This window comes from Crocuta crocuta, unplaced genomic scaffold (genome assembly GCF_008692635.1).
Source record: "Crocuta crocuta isolate KB4526 unplaced genomic scaffold, BGI_CrCroc_1.0 scaffold317, whole genome shotgun sequence".
Classification (NCBI taxonomy): Eukaryota; Metazoa; Chordata; class Mammalia; order Carnivora; family Hyaenidae; genus Crocuta; species Crocuta crocuta.
Window position 1 is genome coordinate 498,138 of NW_027530984.1, and position 18,171 is coordinate 516,308.

At 35.2% G+C, this 18,171-nt stretch overlaps 1 protein-coding gene across 1 annotated transcript in view; it reads right to left on the reverse strand.

Moving 5' to 3' along the window:
* The window catches only part of METTL25 (methyltransferase like 25), a 105,134-nt gene that overhangs the window by 75,739 nt on the left and 11,224 nt on the right, over positions 1–18,171 (reverse strand). Inside the window, exons 2-3 of the mRNA XM_077770192.1 lie at positions 3,728–3,892; positions 3,132–3,238 (exon numbers count right to left, since the gene is read on the reverse strand). Of these exons, the coding sequence (XP_077626318.1) occupies positions 3,132–3,238; positions 3,728–3,892 (272 nt within the window). The remainder of the gene's footprint in view (positions 1–3,131; positions 3,239–3,727; positions 3,893–18,171) is intronic.

An 18,171-nucleotide genomic window follows, 5' to 3' on the forward strand; every position in this document is an offset into this window, starting at 1 on the left:
ATTTTTTTTCTTCTTCCAAAATGACAAAATGAAGGAATTCACTCCAAAGGAAAGAACAGCCAGGGATTTAATCAACACATATAAATAAGATGTATGAACTAGAATTTAGAGCCACAATAATAAGAATACTAGCTGGGGATGAAAAAAAGCATAGAAGACACCAGAGAATCCCTTTCTGTGGAAGTAAAAGAAATAAAATCTAGTCAGGCTGAAATTAAAAATGCTACAACTGAGATGCAATTGTAAATGGCTGCCACGATGGCAAGGATGGACAAAGGAGAGCAGCAAATCAGCAATACTAAAGATACAATTATGGAGATTAATGAAACAGGAAAAAAATGGAAACAAAGGCAAAGGAACACAATACAAGACTTAGAGAACTCACTGACTTATTAAGAAGGAATAACATCCAAATCATAGGAGTCCCAAAAGATGGAGAGAGAGAAAAGGGATAAGGTTTATGTGAGCAAATTATAGTGGGAAACCTTCCTAATCTGAGGAAGGACACAAACATCAAAATCCAAGAAGCACAGGGAACTCCCATCAGATGCCACAAAAATCGACCTTCACCAGGGCATATCATAGTCAAATTCACAAAATGCACAGACAAGGAAAGAATTATGAAAGCGGCAAGGGAAAAAGAGTCTTTTACCTATAAGGGAAGACAGACCAGGTTCACAGCAGACCTACCTTCAGACGCTTGGCAGGCCAGAAAAGAGTAGTAGGATATAGTCAACATAGTGAATTGTAAAACTATGCAGCCAAGAATTCATTATTCAGCGAGGCTGTAATATAAAATTGAACAAGAGATAGTTTCCCAGACAAACAAAAGCTAAAGGAGTTAGTGAACACTAATCCAGCCCTGTAAAAAATTTTCAGGGGGACTTTTTGAGTGGAGAAAAGACAAAAACAACAAAAAGACCAAAAGCAACCAAGACTAGAAAGGACCAGAGAACATCACCAGAAACACCAACTCTATAGGCAACATAGTGGCACTAAATTCATATCTTTCAGTACTCCCTGTAAGTGTCAATGGACTGAATGGACTAAATGCTTCAATCAAAAGACACAGAGTAATCACAACGGACAAACAAAACGAAACAAAACAAACAAGACCTATATGTATGCTGCTAACAAGAGACTCATTTTAGACCTAGAGACACCTGCTGATTGAAAGTAAAGGTATGGAGAACCATCTATCATTCTACTGGTCATCAAAAGAAAGCTGGAGGAGACATACTTATATCAGAGAAACTAGATTTTTAAAAATTTTTTTACATTTATTTATTTTTGACAGACAGAGTGAGATAGAGCTCAAGTGGAGGAGCAGAGAGAGAAGGAGACAGAATCGGAAGCAGGCTCCAGGCTCTGAGCAAAAGTTCAGCACAGAAGCCAATGGGGGCTCGAACCCATAAACTGTGAGATCATGACCTGGGCTACAATCGGATGCTAACTGACCTAGACACCCCTTGACAAACTAGATTTTAAAATAAAGACCATAAAAAGAGGTGAAGTAGGGTGTTGTATCATAATTAAGGGGTTTATTCACCATGAAAATGTAACAATTATAAATATGTATGCCCTCAACATGGAAACTCTGAAATATACAAATCAATTAATCACAAACATAAAGAAACTCATTGATAATAATACCATAATAGGGGACTTCAATCCCACTTACAGCAATGGAAAGATTAGCAAAGCAGAAAATCAACAAGGAAACAATGGCTTTGAATGAAACACCAGACTGGATGGACTTAAAAGATATATTCAGAATTTCATCCTAAAGCAGCAGAATACACATTCTTCTCGAGTGCACATGGAACATTCTCCAGCACAGATCATATACTGGGTCACTAATTAGCCCTCAACAAGTACAAAAAGATTGAGATGATACTGTGCACATTTTCAGATCACAATGCTATGCTATGAAACTTTAAATCAACCACAAGAAAAAACTTGGAAAGATCATGAATAATTGGAGATTAAAGAAGACCCTACTAAAGAATGAATGGGCTAACCAAGAAATTAAAGAGAAAATTAAAAAGTACATGGAAGCCAATGAAAAGAACCTCTGCATGCAGCAAAGGTCACCATAAAAGGGAAGTATATAGCAATTCAGACCTTCCTAAAGAAGAAAGAAAGGTCACAAATACATAACCTAACCTTATACCTAAAAGAGCTGGAAGAGAACAGCAAATAAGCCCAAAACCAGCAAAGAAAGGAAATAATAAAGATTAGAGCAGAAATCAATAATATAGAAATCAAAAAACAAAAAAACAGGAGAATAGATCAATGAAACTAAGAATTGGTTCTTTGAAAGAATTAACAAAATTGATAAATCCCTAGCCAGAATGATCAAAAAGAAAAAGGAATGAACCCAAATAAATAAAATCACGAAAGAGGAGAGATCACAACCAACACCACAGAAATACAAACAATGATAAGAGAATATTATAAGGAATTATATATCAGTAAATTGGGCAGTTTTAACCAGTAAAGCAATTGAATCAATAATCAAAAATTTCCCAACAAACAAGAGTCCAGGGAGAGATGGCTTTCCAGGGAAATTCTACTAAATATTTTAGGAAGAGTTAACACCTATTCTTTTGAAGCTGTTGCAAAAAAATATAAATGGAAGGAACACATCTTTTTTTTAAAATTTTTTTTAATGTTTTATTTATTTCTGAGAGAGAGAGAGAGAGAGACAGCATGAGCAGGGGAGGGTCAGAGAGAGAAGGAGACAGAGAATCAGAAGCCGGCTCCAGGCACTGAACTAGCTGTCAGCACAGAGCCCGAAGCGGGGCTCGAACCCACGAACTGTGAGATCATGACCTGAGCTGAAGTCGGATGCTTAACTGACTGAGCCACCCAGGCGCCCCAACAAAGATAATTCAAAAGAGTGAAATTTATGGCAAAACATGAATAATCCTATTTTATTTTTAGTATAAATTTGTTATAATCACACTGTATTGGGAAACGAGAACACATATTTAACATGTCTGACATATGTAACTTCAGCTATTCTTTAATGACATTTAAAGGCTAGACAGTGATAGCAGACAAAAAGATGTGAATGATATAAAAAAGGCAATAATTTTAACACCTGAAATACAGATAAATTCTCTCACCTGCTTTATTCCACAGTAATCAGCAATACTGCTGATCAGCTCTGACATCACCTGAACTTCATGAGACTTTTTCAAATTCATAAACTCATCTGGTTTCACATTTTCACCTGAACGAGAGTAAAACAAAATTAAAATACTGCTGTCAAAGGAACAAAATGTAATGAAAAATCATCAGTTAATGTTCATATTTTCTGTAATTACATATGAAAATAATATATTCTATTGTTCTGCATGATAAATATTAGCTTAATTGCTATGAATCAAAATTTGAATTAAGAATATAAATAAGAAGAAGACCCATATAACATTATTAAAAATGTTCCTTGACACAATAAACAACTATAAAGGAAAAGACCGATAACTGATCTACAATGTAGGAAACAATGTGGAGATCTGCAACTAAATTATTCTGTATAAGAGAATTCATAAGAAAGATTGGCATAAGCCAATCTATCAGTACTCATGACAGAAGATCTGACAATAAATTAAGAACGCATTGGAAAAATACACAAGTATGAAGAGTCTATTGCTTCTAGTACTAAAAAAACATACATACATACACACATACATACATACACATGCACAAACACACCTACCAGTTCTCTGTTTTTGATTTCCTCGAAGGGCTGCAAGCAACTGTTCAAAGGGAGTACATATTCCCAAGTTTTGTACAGAATAGTATCTCACAGCCAAAGCAAAGGCTTCCACACTCACCAGCTTCTGGGAAGTTTCACAAAATATCTGGGGAAAATTGGTAATACCTAAAAAGATAAAATGAGGATAAAAAGAAAAATGTTGGCAGTAATTAGATAATAGCTAACTTGAGTGAGATTAAAAAAATGAAAAACACTGGATTTTTATAACAAAATACAATGTTTTCATTTTGGTGTAAATTTTGACAGTATCTCTAATGACTCCATTATATTTATTATTTTGATTATTAGCTATTTGTAGCACCTGGTTTTCTTTTAATAGTGTTCAAAATTATATATTTAAACTCCAAATTAAAATTTGCCTCCCTTTTTTTAGTTCCAAAAGCCAAAAAAAATCAAACATAAAAGTTTAAAATATTGCTAAACTGGGGCGCCTGAGTGGCTCAGTCGTTTAAGCATCCGACTTTGGCTTGGTTCATGATCTTGTGGTTTTGAGTTCAAGCCCCCAGTCAGGCTCTGTGCTGACAGCTCAGAGCCTGGAGCCTGCTTCAGATTCTGTGTCTCTTTCTCTCTCTGCCCCTCCCCCACTCATGCTCTATCTCTGTCTCTCAAAAATAAATAAACGTTTAAAAAAATTTAAAAATAACATAAAATATTGCTAAAATCTAATGTAGTCTTTACATTTATGAACAGTCTTGGCTGACCTACAACTGTGAATTTTAAGGCAATCGGCCCTCACACACTACACTGTTATTCCCTGTTATTCTACACTGCATGTAGAACGATGGCAATATCCCCAGTGTTATAAATGTTACTGTAAAATAGCCCTGCATCATTTGAAGCATGTAGAAATTGTGTGTGTGTGTTCAATGCACTAAGTTTTAAAACTACTCATGTTATATTCATGTGAAAACAGTTCATTTTCTTCCCCTGGTCAGTTTTAAACCAGACATTCTATAAGTTTATTATAGGAACTACTGATGATTTCCAAACGCTCACTCATTAAGAAGAGTATGGTCAACTGTCATACTGTTTGCAAACATCTGGTACCTCTCTCTGTGGGAGGATCATACGTCCTTTTGAACTCTTGTGTGGCCACATCTCACCAAAGCAAACTATGCCATTTTCAGACAGAAGTTTTAAGAGAATCCAAAAATTTACTGTGCTTTCTATTCCTAGAACTGTAATTACTGAAGCATGTGTCAAGATGGAACTTGAGTCTTTGATTGACTATGACACAGACATCACTGCCATGAAACTACCATGGGCTATGACATACAGAAAAGTAAACTTCATTCTTTTTAGTGACTGAGTTCTTAGGTTTATTAATGCAGCACGAGCCCGCCCATTCTAATGGATTCAAATATGAACACTGACAGATTTGCTTTTTATTTGTTCAATTTCATTTTTCTAGGGCCATTTTCAATACATCTAATTTATTTCGGAAACTTACAAAAAGGGCATTCCAATTTGTTTTTAGTGGTTCAAATAAACTCTTTGGATAGATTGGTCTAATGACGTTCATTCATTTAAAATTATTTTTAATAATTAAAAAAACCCCACACATCCAGTGTTTAAATGAAGTATTTAAAATGTTCACCTTATGAATTGCTTCTCAACCTTTCAGCTAAGATCAAGTGTAGTAAAATGTTCACCTTACAAAAGAATGGTTCAATCCAGGAAACAACTTTGGTTCTCCCAGAGAAATCAAACTATACACTACAAAGTCTATTCTAGCATAGCTGATCCTCCATAGTTACTTATAAAATTTATTTAAACACAAAGAATAATGATGCTCCTGGCAAAATTTCAAAGAAGAAAATTGATGAAGGCTTGCAGAATTCTAAATAAAAACTACATGTTTAAGAGTATCTTTTTAAAGCTTATTAATACCTATTAAGTTGGTGGTAACGTTTACCATGTACTAAACAGAATTGGCAGAGACCTGTAGCTTCCATTTCTGAATCAATAAGATAGAAATTTAAGCTATAAAATTACTATAGTGAATTCATTTAAGATATATTTTGTGTATTATAAAGTTCTTTGGATATTTTACAAACTGGATTTACTAACACAGCCAAAAGTAATAAAATCCACATCAAAATATTTAGGCATGATACAGAGGGGAAAACTCAGTCAACTATTAAGTGAGACTCTCAGGTTTAAGGGCAGTCTCAACATCCCTAAGTTCCAGGGCAGCAATTTCTTAGAGTGTGATAGAATAAGAGTATTAAATCTCAAAGTGCAGAGGGACTATTATAGTAGTCAGTTATTGGACAATGCTGCCAACAGAAAGAAATGTGATGTTTCTGTTGGAAAAGTAAATGTTCAAATCAACTTAACTATCCTACTGAAAATACTTGAAAAAAATCCCAATCCAACCTGATCTAAATGTTGTTAATTTGCTTTTAATTATAGGCCTAGAAGTAATTTCAGAAATTTGCAAATCTAAATTACAAAACTGTTATCTTTAACAATGCTTGCTTTAGAAAAAAAAGGATAGTGTTATTTAGGGCTATACAAGTTTACTCAGATAGCCTAGAATCTATGAAAAAAATCGTTCCGAATTACAGAAATATTTCTAAAGATTCAAAGAAAGAGAGAGAGATATGTCATATTCTTGTCTTTACTTCCCTCTCTGAGACTGTATGTAACAAGTTAGGTGGCAATGGTAATGGTGTATGTGGTCCTCACAGTGTTTTTCTAGGTACTCGTAGAATGAGTTTGGGTTTGGCAACTGGGAAAACAAAAACTACACTGCTACTCAACTAATATTTACTTAATTATTAATTAGTTCAATTTTTTTTACACAGAGAAAACTTTGTTTTTAAATTTGTTGCCCAATGTGCCAGTATACATTTTGGCTTGATTATTTTGTAAATATCTCCCCCTACTGGAAGTACCTGTTCTGTTTGATTGCATGCTTTGTCTTAACTTGCTCTTATTTTTTGTACACTATAGATAACTAGTCCACAGAAATTTCTTATAATATAGATTAATTGGGCATGAGAGAGTAAGGAGAGCAAAGAGGTAGAGGAAAAGCTATTTTCTGTAAGTATGAGATCAGGGTATCTCTAAGAATCTTTGAAAAAAAAAGAGATCAATACAAGGAAAGGTAGAAAAGTCATATATACACCTTGGATGATAAAAATCAAGGTAGAGAAATGAATAATAACACCTCAAAACTAAAAATAGAAACACGTAATCAATATATTTACATTGTACATAGTTTACATATTTACATTTAATAAATAAAAATAAAGTTTCAGAAATAAATGTCTGTTATTTTACTTGAATGCTATTTAGCACTTTAAGGAAGACAGAATACTATTAGTATTCACAATAACTCATCAATATTATAACTACCATTTGTTGCACATATGCTATGTGCCAGGCACCGGGCTCAAGAGTTTACATTAATGGAATAGTCTTACGAGGTGATTGCATAATGGTCTTATCCCCATTTACAGAGTTTGAAACTTAAGCCTAGAGAGGCTACATTTTAGCCAGGTTTGCACAGACACCAAATGGCAAGGCATGAGAATCTTGCTCATAATTCTCACATTTGATTAGCATGTCACAGCAGTAAATTCAGTGGGCAACAAATGAAAATAGGAAAAACAGGAGTTAAAAACAGCTCGGCACATCTGCTGGTCACAATCAGGTCTGTCCAGAATTTCCTCTGGCAGAGATCCATACCATACATGGTAATATCTGAAGATATTCATATTCAGATATGAATGGTTCATATTCATTTTGTTTATGTTCTTAATTCTTTCTTAATTCTTTCACTTTACTTCCCTCAACACCTCCCTCTACTGGAAGTGATTTTAAGGTTTCAAAAAATTTAAAAAGTAATTTTTACACACAGAACAACTGATAAGTCTCTGAAAAGGAAATAGAGAGGTTTTCTAAAGAGATTTTGTTGTAGTATCTATTTCTAGCAACAAAGCAAGTAGACTGCTTCCTGCCTTGCATATACGCCAGCACTCAGCTATAAAGCAACACCTTGTAAAGCAACAACATCTTGCACACAGCAGGCACTCAGTAAGTAGGGGATGAATGAATGAATGAATGAATGAATGAAAGCAACGCTTTAATACACTCACTACTGCAGCATCACCAGCTATACTAGAACAAATTCTAAGATTCTGTGGTGGTGGTGATCACTGAGGCCAGTGGGAGAACTTTAATAGCACCGCTGAGCCTGTTAGAATAAAATCTCATCTGAGCCTTAATGTCTATAATCATAAGGTGAGACGAGAGCAATTTAGAACATTTAGAATGTGATACAAGACATAATAGAATTATGCGCTAAATTTTGAGGTTTAACTGTGTTACAGGAGTTAGGACAAAGGTCACTATTGCTATCACAGGGCCTAGAACTGTCCCATGGCCCAGAATGTCAAGAAAAAATCAACACTGCCCTCTTAATAATAATCTTCAAAGGACATGGAAATGTTTTATATTCATTTGTACATGAATATACTACAGATGCCTCCAATTCAAATCTAAACTGAACATTCTTATGCTCTCCAAACCTTTTTTTTCTCCTATTTCCTGTCTTGTTTAATAATGTCCTTGCTCACTCAGTGCTGAAGTTTTTCCATCATCTTAAATGCTCCCTGTGCCCTTAATCCACATACCCAGCTACTCATCAATCTTAATGTAAAAATGTCTTTCACTGTGAAATGAACCATCCCATCCCATCCCCCACTATCACCACCAGGGTTCAAACGCTATTTCTCCCATCAGTGCTACTGCAATAGGTGGGAGATTCACAGGTGATTTTTGTTTTTCTTATTGAAAAATCTTTCATAAGCATCATAAGTGCTCAAAAGTGTTGGCTCAGTTGAAATGAACATGTTTTCTAAAACAGAAATTTACTTCTATTAAATGCAAATGTAATTACATATTGTAAGGCTGTTACTCCCACAACAGACTTAGGCTTTAATCTCTTACACTTGTTTAGTAGACTTCAAGCAAAAGTAAAATCCATCTTGCTGAACTGTGAAAATTATAGATGGGATGTTTTAAATTTTATGAATGTTTGAATATTTCCATAATCCTATCATTTATGTAAGGAAGAAAATAAAATATACATTGTTGTTTTTAAAAAATTATATCATCCAATTATATCCAGGAAATTTCTGCCTATGTTACTTCAGGGCAATTTCTGGTTGCATATGAATTGAAACAATACATCATTTCAACATGTAAATCATTATGTAAACCATGCTATTAGAAAGAATAAAGTAAAATTAACAAAGAATTGATATTCATGTTCTCACTGTGCCAATATTAACATCATACTAAATGTTTAAAGTACATATAAGCATTTCAAAAGTATTTTCACATTTAACTAGTTATTTGTAACAATAAAATTAAATATAAAAAAATAGGAAAAACTAACTATGTATTTTAACTGTAACTGACCATTTTCATAGTTTAATTTGAAGGCAAATAAAAATATCATACAAAGATATAGCAATTTAGAAACTGATTTGGTAAATTAAAAAAAAAAAAAAACCCTGATAAAAGGATCAACAATTCCAAGGTATTTTCTGTGTGCAAGGTAATGACTGAACCTCAATAAATCTAATTTGAGATTCAGTTATGGAACATGTGTCTTAGCATTTACAAAGCATTTGGACAACAAATGATCGACGAGGATTCCAGGGGCACAGAAATCCCCAGTGGGAATTCTGAGATGCCATATAGGATGTGCTTACTCAGGCCTCTGCACTTGTTTTTAACTCTGTGTCCTCTTGGATATTACTTGCTATGTCAGATGGTGGTAAATGCTGTGAAATAATAAATAAATAAAAGATCAGAGAGGGTAAGGGTTGAATGTGGTTGCAGTTTTAAACAGAATTATCAGAAAAATTTTCACTGAAATGGTGACATTTGAGCATAGACCTAAAAGACACAGATTTTTATTCATTACTGATTCCTCAGAACCTAGAATAATGCTTGGTACTCACATAGGTATTCGATGAGTAAATGAATGAGCAAGAACTAGGTTAAAATTCTGTTTATCAGACTGTCTATCCCTGTGTGTCCATGAGTAATTTATTTATCTGCTCTAAGATTCTATTTATCTATAAAATGGGAGGAAAATACATATTTTATAATGCTGTTAAAGAATACACACAGACATATATGCATACAAATACACATGAATATGTACACAAGTATTTAATGTTAAGTATTTACACACTGATGTGCACACATCCATGTATACACACACATATACACACACATCTTAATACAGAGTCTAATGACCTCCATCATTAGAATGAAGGCACAACTTGGGACAAGTGAGCTGCAACTTGAGACACAACATAGGAGTCCAAGAGCCAACCCAGGGTTCCACATTCTAGGCAGGATGACAGCAAGCATTACTCAATGTTGGGACCCCAGTGGTTAGCACCAGGCACTACAATTGTACCATCAGTTTTATTAAAGTATTGGAGAGATTTCTAATACTGATATACTAATACTAATATAACAATACTAATAATATTTCTCACCAAATTTAATGTGAAATTTGGTTACAAGCTTGACTATGCCTTACAGACCTTACAGACCTCATGTAGAGTTTCAAGTTTATGTTTTAATTTTCTATTACCAAAATTCTATTTTCAAAAAATAACCAAAACCAAAAGATAGATTACTAGAAATCCAACAACTTACAGCTAAATTTAAAATCAGAAGTATTTAAAAGTAAATAAATAAATATTTGTAAATATTTTCTAAGAATAAATTTTAAATATAAATCCAGTATGATTTTATTGCCCAAATACAACATTAATTCCAGATTGTAAAAGTTTAAAAATTGGTGTTATAATTGTACAAGATACTTAAATATTGACCAATAAGTGCTTTGAAATCAATCTCTGTTCACTTGTTCCTACCACAGACATCTCATTTCCTATTCGACTGTCATTTCTTAACACCACTTCAGTCTCTACCACCCACAGTGCCTCAACAAGTTAGTATCTTAGTAACTAACAGTACCATTGATCTCTTACTGAGAAGACCAATATTTCTTTTCTACTCATTGACTTGGACCTAGGTTTCCACGCTTTCAAAAATAAAGAAGGCTTTCCAGTTTGTTTATTATTTAAGGCAGGACACACAAAGAACTTTGTCCCAGGTACACTGTAATTATAAGCATAATTAATAACTAAGAGGGTATTTTAAAAGACTAAAATTAAGTCACACCTCTCTCTTAAAATTGTACTTTTTTTCCATTATGCATTTCATTAACTTCAGTAAACTGATTCTAAAAATGTGAAGTGGTAGATAAATGGTTGAGGAGCAATGAATGTGAAAACTTGTATATCTCTATTTAGATGACCTTAAATACAATATATCTAAAACTAAATGCATTATTTGAATTACCTTTGATTCTTTTAATTATCTTTGATTCCTCCAGTTCCCTAAACCCATCTAAATATCAATCACCAAGAACTACCAATTTTCTCTGTACATATTCTTTTAAAACTATCACTTCCTTTGCATTTCCATTGCCTCATTTTGTCCCAAGCCCATCCCTCAATTCTAGACTATCACAAAGGTGATTGTGGCCCATTGAAGAATGATTCCAAACAGTTTAGCAGTCTAGTCTCCAGAAGCTGGCTGCAATATTTTTTCTGACTTTATTCTTAACTATTTAAAAATTTATAAATGTTCTGCTCTCTTTTCCTGTCTCCAAACGTGTTTTATATTTTTCCATATTTACCCTTTGGCTTACACTGCTCTACCTACTGGAATGCCCCTATACTCTATCCGTAGCTATATAAATTTAACACATAGACAATGAGAACCTACTCTGTGGTGCTCACTGTATGTTAGAGACTAGAACTCATATACTGGTAAGATCGAAAGAAGCAAGTCATTCTAACACAACATGCTAAGTGCAGAAATAAAATAATATACAAATAATTAGTTTTGTTATTAATGTAGTATAATTTGATTTCGGCTTTGAAAAAAGATGAGAAATGGATAGTTACTAAATATTTGAGATGGGGCAAAGAAGATTGCATGAACAAAATGAGGCAGGGGAAAAATACGTGGCACATTAAGGGAACAAGGCAGCAGATGTAAAAGGTATATGGATAGAGAGACATATACCCTGCAAGAGAATACTATACCACTCCTTTCTACCCCCTCCCTTCATCTTTGGTTGAAAACATATCTTAAAACTGAGAACTAAAAAAAGAAAAACAAACCAAAAACCTGAGAACTGACATCAAATTCTTTCAGCCATTTTCATAATTAAAGTTGATCTGGAGTCAGATCATGTAGGAAGTTCAATCATTTATTAACTTGGATGACCCAGTAATGACAGGGCATATGTTTTCCATCTCAAGACTCAGGTTGACTCACGCCCTCAACATGATCAAGGATTTAACAGCAGGGACTAATAAGGTCTGGAGATAAAAATTTTAAATCATTACATTCCCTAGGATTTGAGAACTAAAAGCCACCCTAGATAACTTTTAGTCAAGTGATCCATAACTACTTTTGGTTGTCTGGAAACAAACTCCTAAATTCACTTTCAGGGGTATAAGAAAACTGACTGAAGGGCACAAACCAAGAGTCATAATCTCCAGTACTTTGGGGGTCCAGGGAAATTATTTCAGATGGTGAAGCTTGCTAGGGGATGAAGCTAACACTTGAAGATATAAAGGGAGCTTTTTTGCCACACAGAGATGTGCAACAAAATAGCCAGATCTGATGGTTTTTTTTTTTTTCAAGAGAAACTACAATTCCAGATTTATGTGTGTTTGTGTGCATAAGTTGTATGTTAAATATACCATTCTGAAATGTTGGTCATGTAAGACATTTTGATAAGCCACATGAGACTAGAGGTAGCTATTTTCCACCTTAGCCACTGAGGAACACCCCAGGCAGTTATTTTTTAGATGAGAAAACTAAGGCCTATAGTTAAATGTCTGTTCAAGACACACAGCTAATCAGACCTAGAGATAGATTATCCAGGTCTTCTGACTCTGAGTCCAATTTACCTCTAACTAAGGAGAGTAGAATATAGTGAATATTAATAATATTTATTAAATGCCCACTCACATGATAGGTTTTAACATATATCTTAATTACTTTTAAACAGGTAGGAACTATGATTCTCATTTTTCAGTGGGAACACTAAGGCTCAAAAGCTGAACCAACTTGCACAAAATTATACAGCGCAGCAGTAAAGTACCAGAGCCAGGATTCAAAACTAAAAGTGATGACCACAAAACTCATATTCTTTCCATGCTACCTCCTATTTGCTTACATTAACAGTGAGGTTCCAGCTGAAGAGGAGACAGGTGATAAGGCCAGAAGGTGAAGGGCTTTATTTTGCAGGAAATGTAGACCTACTGATGGCTTTTGAGCAGACGAAGGACAGAACCAGAAGTATGATTCTGGAAGATAACTGGAGAGCAGTATGAATGGAAAGGCAACTGAAATATAAAGTCTGAAGGCAAGAATAACAGCTCAAAGTTATTGCTAAAATTCTGCCACAAGACTTAAAAAGGAGGAAACTATTTGTTACAGCAATGGGAAGGAGCAGATGCAAGAGAAATTGAGGGAGAAGAGTTGACAGATTGTGAGCGTGAGTAACAGGAAGAATGTTAATACCATTTGTAGAGAAGCCCTTTAACCACTGAAGTGATGAGGTTATAAAACAAAAATAAAGACAGATTCTAGCAGTTATAAAGCCATGTAGGCAATCAGAGTTTGGGTTATGTGTGTGTGTGTTTTGTAAACCAGGCAAAGAATCTAAATCATGATAGACCATAAAGATAGGCTACCATTAACTGCAAGCTTTCAGTGAAAGGTTAATGATTTGACAAAATGTATATAAACAACATAAAATGAATATCCAAACATATAGGAAGCACTCAAATTTATTCTGACCAGTTAAACATAAGCATAATTTAAATGGAATGAGGGGAAAAAGGGGTGAAATGTAATAAGGAAAAAAATCGTCATGAACTTTCTTGTATTGAGCATCTTAATTATGGAAAGATACAGGGCCAAGAGGGGCAAAATTTGGGGAGGATATATTAAAAACTAGAATATAAATTCAAGTTCTAAATGGTCTCATCTAGAAGGAACAATGTGAAAGCACTTTCTATATATCAGGAAAGCAAAGTACGATGACAAATTACCCTGGGTTCCCAGATTTGCTTGCTTTGTTGCTCTCCCTTACTTATAATTAAGTAGCAACCCAGGCAGAGGGCTGACACTTGCCACTACCTTGTAGTGTCATATTATTTCCACACTTGAGGTCTCCTAAAAAGATCCAGAAAAACTGAAAAAGGGAAAACACAGTTCAGAGAAATACATAAGGAATGTGAATGAATAAAAGTTGAACACAGCAGAGTAAAACAGATGACACTAATTATTTTTGTTTTCTCATTTTCTATTTCAAACACATTTTCTGGCTTCATGTGTTTTGAATTAAACATGAACACAATGTCAGTATACCACAATCACCACCACCACCACCACCACCACCACCACTAAAAGCTACTTAGGATGGCCAAGAAGGAATGTAATCTATAAAGATGCAATAAAAATATTTTAAGAGAAAGCTCCACAAAATAATAACCTATCATAGGCATACACTTTCTGCGTTGGTCAATTAAAATGACAGTAAATTAATTACACAGATGCTCGCCAAATGGAACCAATTCTCAGCATCCAATCCTGGTAAGGATTGTTTGAGTGACAATAATAAGAAACAGGAGAAGCAGCATATGGCCTCAAGAAGCTGGAAGTAGAGAGTCAAGAGAGGCCCTAGAGGCTTACTCAGGCAGGGTCTTAGAACAGCCCTGGGCTTTGGCAGTCACTAAGGACAGCTTTGCATGTATAGACACCGGATTTCCTGGGAGCTGAATAGGTTTTCCCCAACAGATTCTAAACAAAGTTACAAGAAATGAAAATATAAATTGATTAATACACATTGATAAATATATTTATAATAATAACCCATATCATTCATTTGCTAGGACACAGTCTTAATTTTAAAATTATCATTAGAACAAATAAAGACATACATTCTTAAAGAAAATTTTAATCAAGCTTGATAATTCGTTGAGCTTTCTCTGTAATCTAGATCTATTTCTACTTCATAAAATATTTTCGTTACCCTAACTCAGAATATCATTTCCTTCTTGTTTTTTGGGAAGAATTTTTTAGACTTCATGAAAACCAACAAATTTTTGAAGACCAAGAGATGATTCATTTGCAAATGTTACACATGTATACATTTAGTCATTACTTCCCAGTGACACAGCCTAGTTCGCTTGAACGGGGTATAACAAAATCTTATCCCTTGAGATGAGATACAGGAAACCCCTTTGTCCTGAGTCAGCAAAGTATTTGAAAGCGACTGCTTTTTCCTGCAGATGGTCAACCTTACCTATACAAGTAATGACTTTTAGAAATTTCAACCTGATGTGATGCTGTCCTGATTTTACCTTCAAATTCTCAGCGTATCTTATTGTAATTTGCAATGTATTGAATGAAGCACAACATTTTCACAAAGGGGAAAAATAGTTACTGACTCCTATCTCCTCAAATTAAGATGCTTGGACCAAGTCATACATAAAAACAAAATTAACAAACATAATATAGACAGAGATCACACCAGAAATAAAAGATATATAGTTCAGTACCACATTTGAAGGGGTACCTTCAGTAACACTCATTGTAGTGCTATAATGCATATATATATATGTATATATATGCTTCACTTCAGTCTTTAAGAATAATTTACTTCACTCATCTATATGCCAGAAACTGCTCAAGGTGCTGATTAGAACAGTGAAAAAAGCAAACACTATACTTAGTTTGTATATAGTTAGTAATGTAGGTGCAACTACAGACAAGCCAGGGGACAATGACAATAGTCTGACATTTGTTAATATGGCAGAGAATACAGTTGTTATATGGAACATTCATATATCCAGAAGTTCCTGACAATGTATTTCTTCTAAAGAAAGACTTAACTATACCATCACCACTATACAGTTTCATCACCACGACCATCATCATCAATGAGCCACAATTTATTGTACCCATGCTATATTTCCAGTTCTGTGTTAGGTACTATAGGTATATCATCTTTAATCTTTACTACAACTCTGCAAAACAGATAAAATTTTACTTCTGAGAAAGACAAAAGAGCTGTGACAGACAGATGTCAGCTCATAAGTGCCTGGCACTAACATACAAGTCACAGTCTCCACTACTGAATAGAAGTGACAGAGTACACCAATATCAGACAAGATCTTTGACCATGACAATTCCATACTTATGTCTGAGCACAGACAAAATCAAGAGCATCGTGCAAACACGAAAATTTCTATGCACATGGTAAGAAATGAGGCCTCATGCCAACAGGCAGCACCAAGTAGCCACCAGTGTGAGGCAGACTACACGGAGGCAAATCCACTGGCCTCAATCAAGCCTTCAGCAACTACGGCCCAGCTGACATCTTGGCTGTAACCTCATGCAACCCCGAACCAGATCTACTCAATTAATCTGCTCCTAGAAGTCCTGGACGGGAGAAACTGTGTGAGATTGTGTAGTTTTAAGTCACTGGCTTTGCAGCAATATATGACATTAATGTAATTGTGTCAATATGTATGTACTTTTCCAGTTAAAAAAAATTATGAGGTAGGTCATATAATTAAATATTCATTAATGCTATATCTTTCCTTAATTTTTAGAGATTATTCTTAGAGTATATTTTCGTCTAGTTTTTTGAATATATTTATAATAGCTGCTTAAATTCAACACCTGAGTTCAACAAGGATCAGCTCCTATTAAGTCATTCTTTTTCCCCTGGGTCACACTTTTCTTTAATTCTGTGAACATAGCTACTTAAATCCAACATCAGTGCTCACTTGGAATCCGCTAAGTATGAATCACACTTTCCTGTTTCTTTGCACATCTAGTGGTTTGGGTTAAAAAGCAGAATTGCAGATAATTTGCTGTAGTGAATCTATTTTGTTTTTCTAAAGGTTTTGTTATGGTTGAAATTAACTTGTCTGAACTCCAACTGGGAAATCTATCTCCCTTCAGCATGAAGCAGCTGATGTCTCTGCTCAATTGCTGATTTATGAGCCTGCCCCCTGAGGGTACTCCTGAACTGGTGCAGTTTTGCAGTCAAAGATTTGGGTAGATTTCACAGATTGTGGGTTCACCCCATCTATAGTTACCTTTGTTTCCAGGGCTCCCCTGCCTAAATTTCCACTTGTGCTACTAGCCCTGAGTTCTGCCTTTAGAATTAATGAATTCAATCAGGCTCCAGATCTTTGCCATCCAAGCTGTGTGTACTCCGGGGAACACACTCCCTCAAAGGTGCAGTAAATTTGCAAATCCTGTCAGAAGCTCTCTTTCAAAAGTTTACCACCCTCTAGTTTTGCCAGTAATTTTACTGGACTCTGCCTGCGACCTCTAAACTTAGAAGTCATCTAGGGATTTTGGCAGAGCTTGGAGCTTAGATCTCGGCCTGTTCTATCCTGCTTCCAGAATATACCCCTTAAATTTCCATCTGCTTTGTTCTCTGAACTTTGTCATCACACCTTGATCTGGTAAGGACGCAGCTTTCCACTGCCAGATCTAGGGGGGCTTGAAGCACAAAAGAAAGCCATGAACTTCCAGTTCCTACCCAATCAGTAGAAACCTTCTAGAGTAAAGTCTTCTCAACTACCTTCCATCATTTTCCCAAAACTTCCAGTAGTTGTTTTTTCATAATCTGGCCACTGTTTATCATTGTTATTGCTATAGAAACTATCTGATCTCTTCAAGTTGCCATTACCTGAGGTTATTTTATTAGCCTCCTATCTTGTCTTCTGCTTCTGTTGTGCCCAAATTGTGAGTCCCCTGAGACCCCTAAGGAGCCATCACCAATGCAAGTACATAAGGGTCTTTATTACAAGCTCGAACTCACCCATCTACCGGCGCAGCGGCAGCAAGAAGCCTCGAACAATGGCGAGCAGGGTTTTTATGGGGTAAGGGACAGGGGTGTTACAGTGCACACGTTGTACGTTTTGCATCATCACATAAGCACCAATCATAATTGTACAACACCCATGGTTATAGTTTTGACCATTCAGTATCCGTGAGGCGTCCGTTACTTTTGGCGGGACCCAATCATGACCTTTGAGAATCCTTTGAAAATGACCAATTATAAGGTGAGCTCAAAGGGCCTACATGGGGTTTAGGCAAGCGGTGAGTGATTGGCTAGTTTGTACAGAGTAACTACCTGCAGTTCCCAGCCCTGACTCAGACCACAGGAATGTTACACATTTCTTTTGATTGGCTAATCCAAGGGTGGTCCTGAGGGTGGCTTCAGCTGA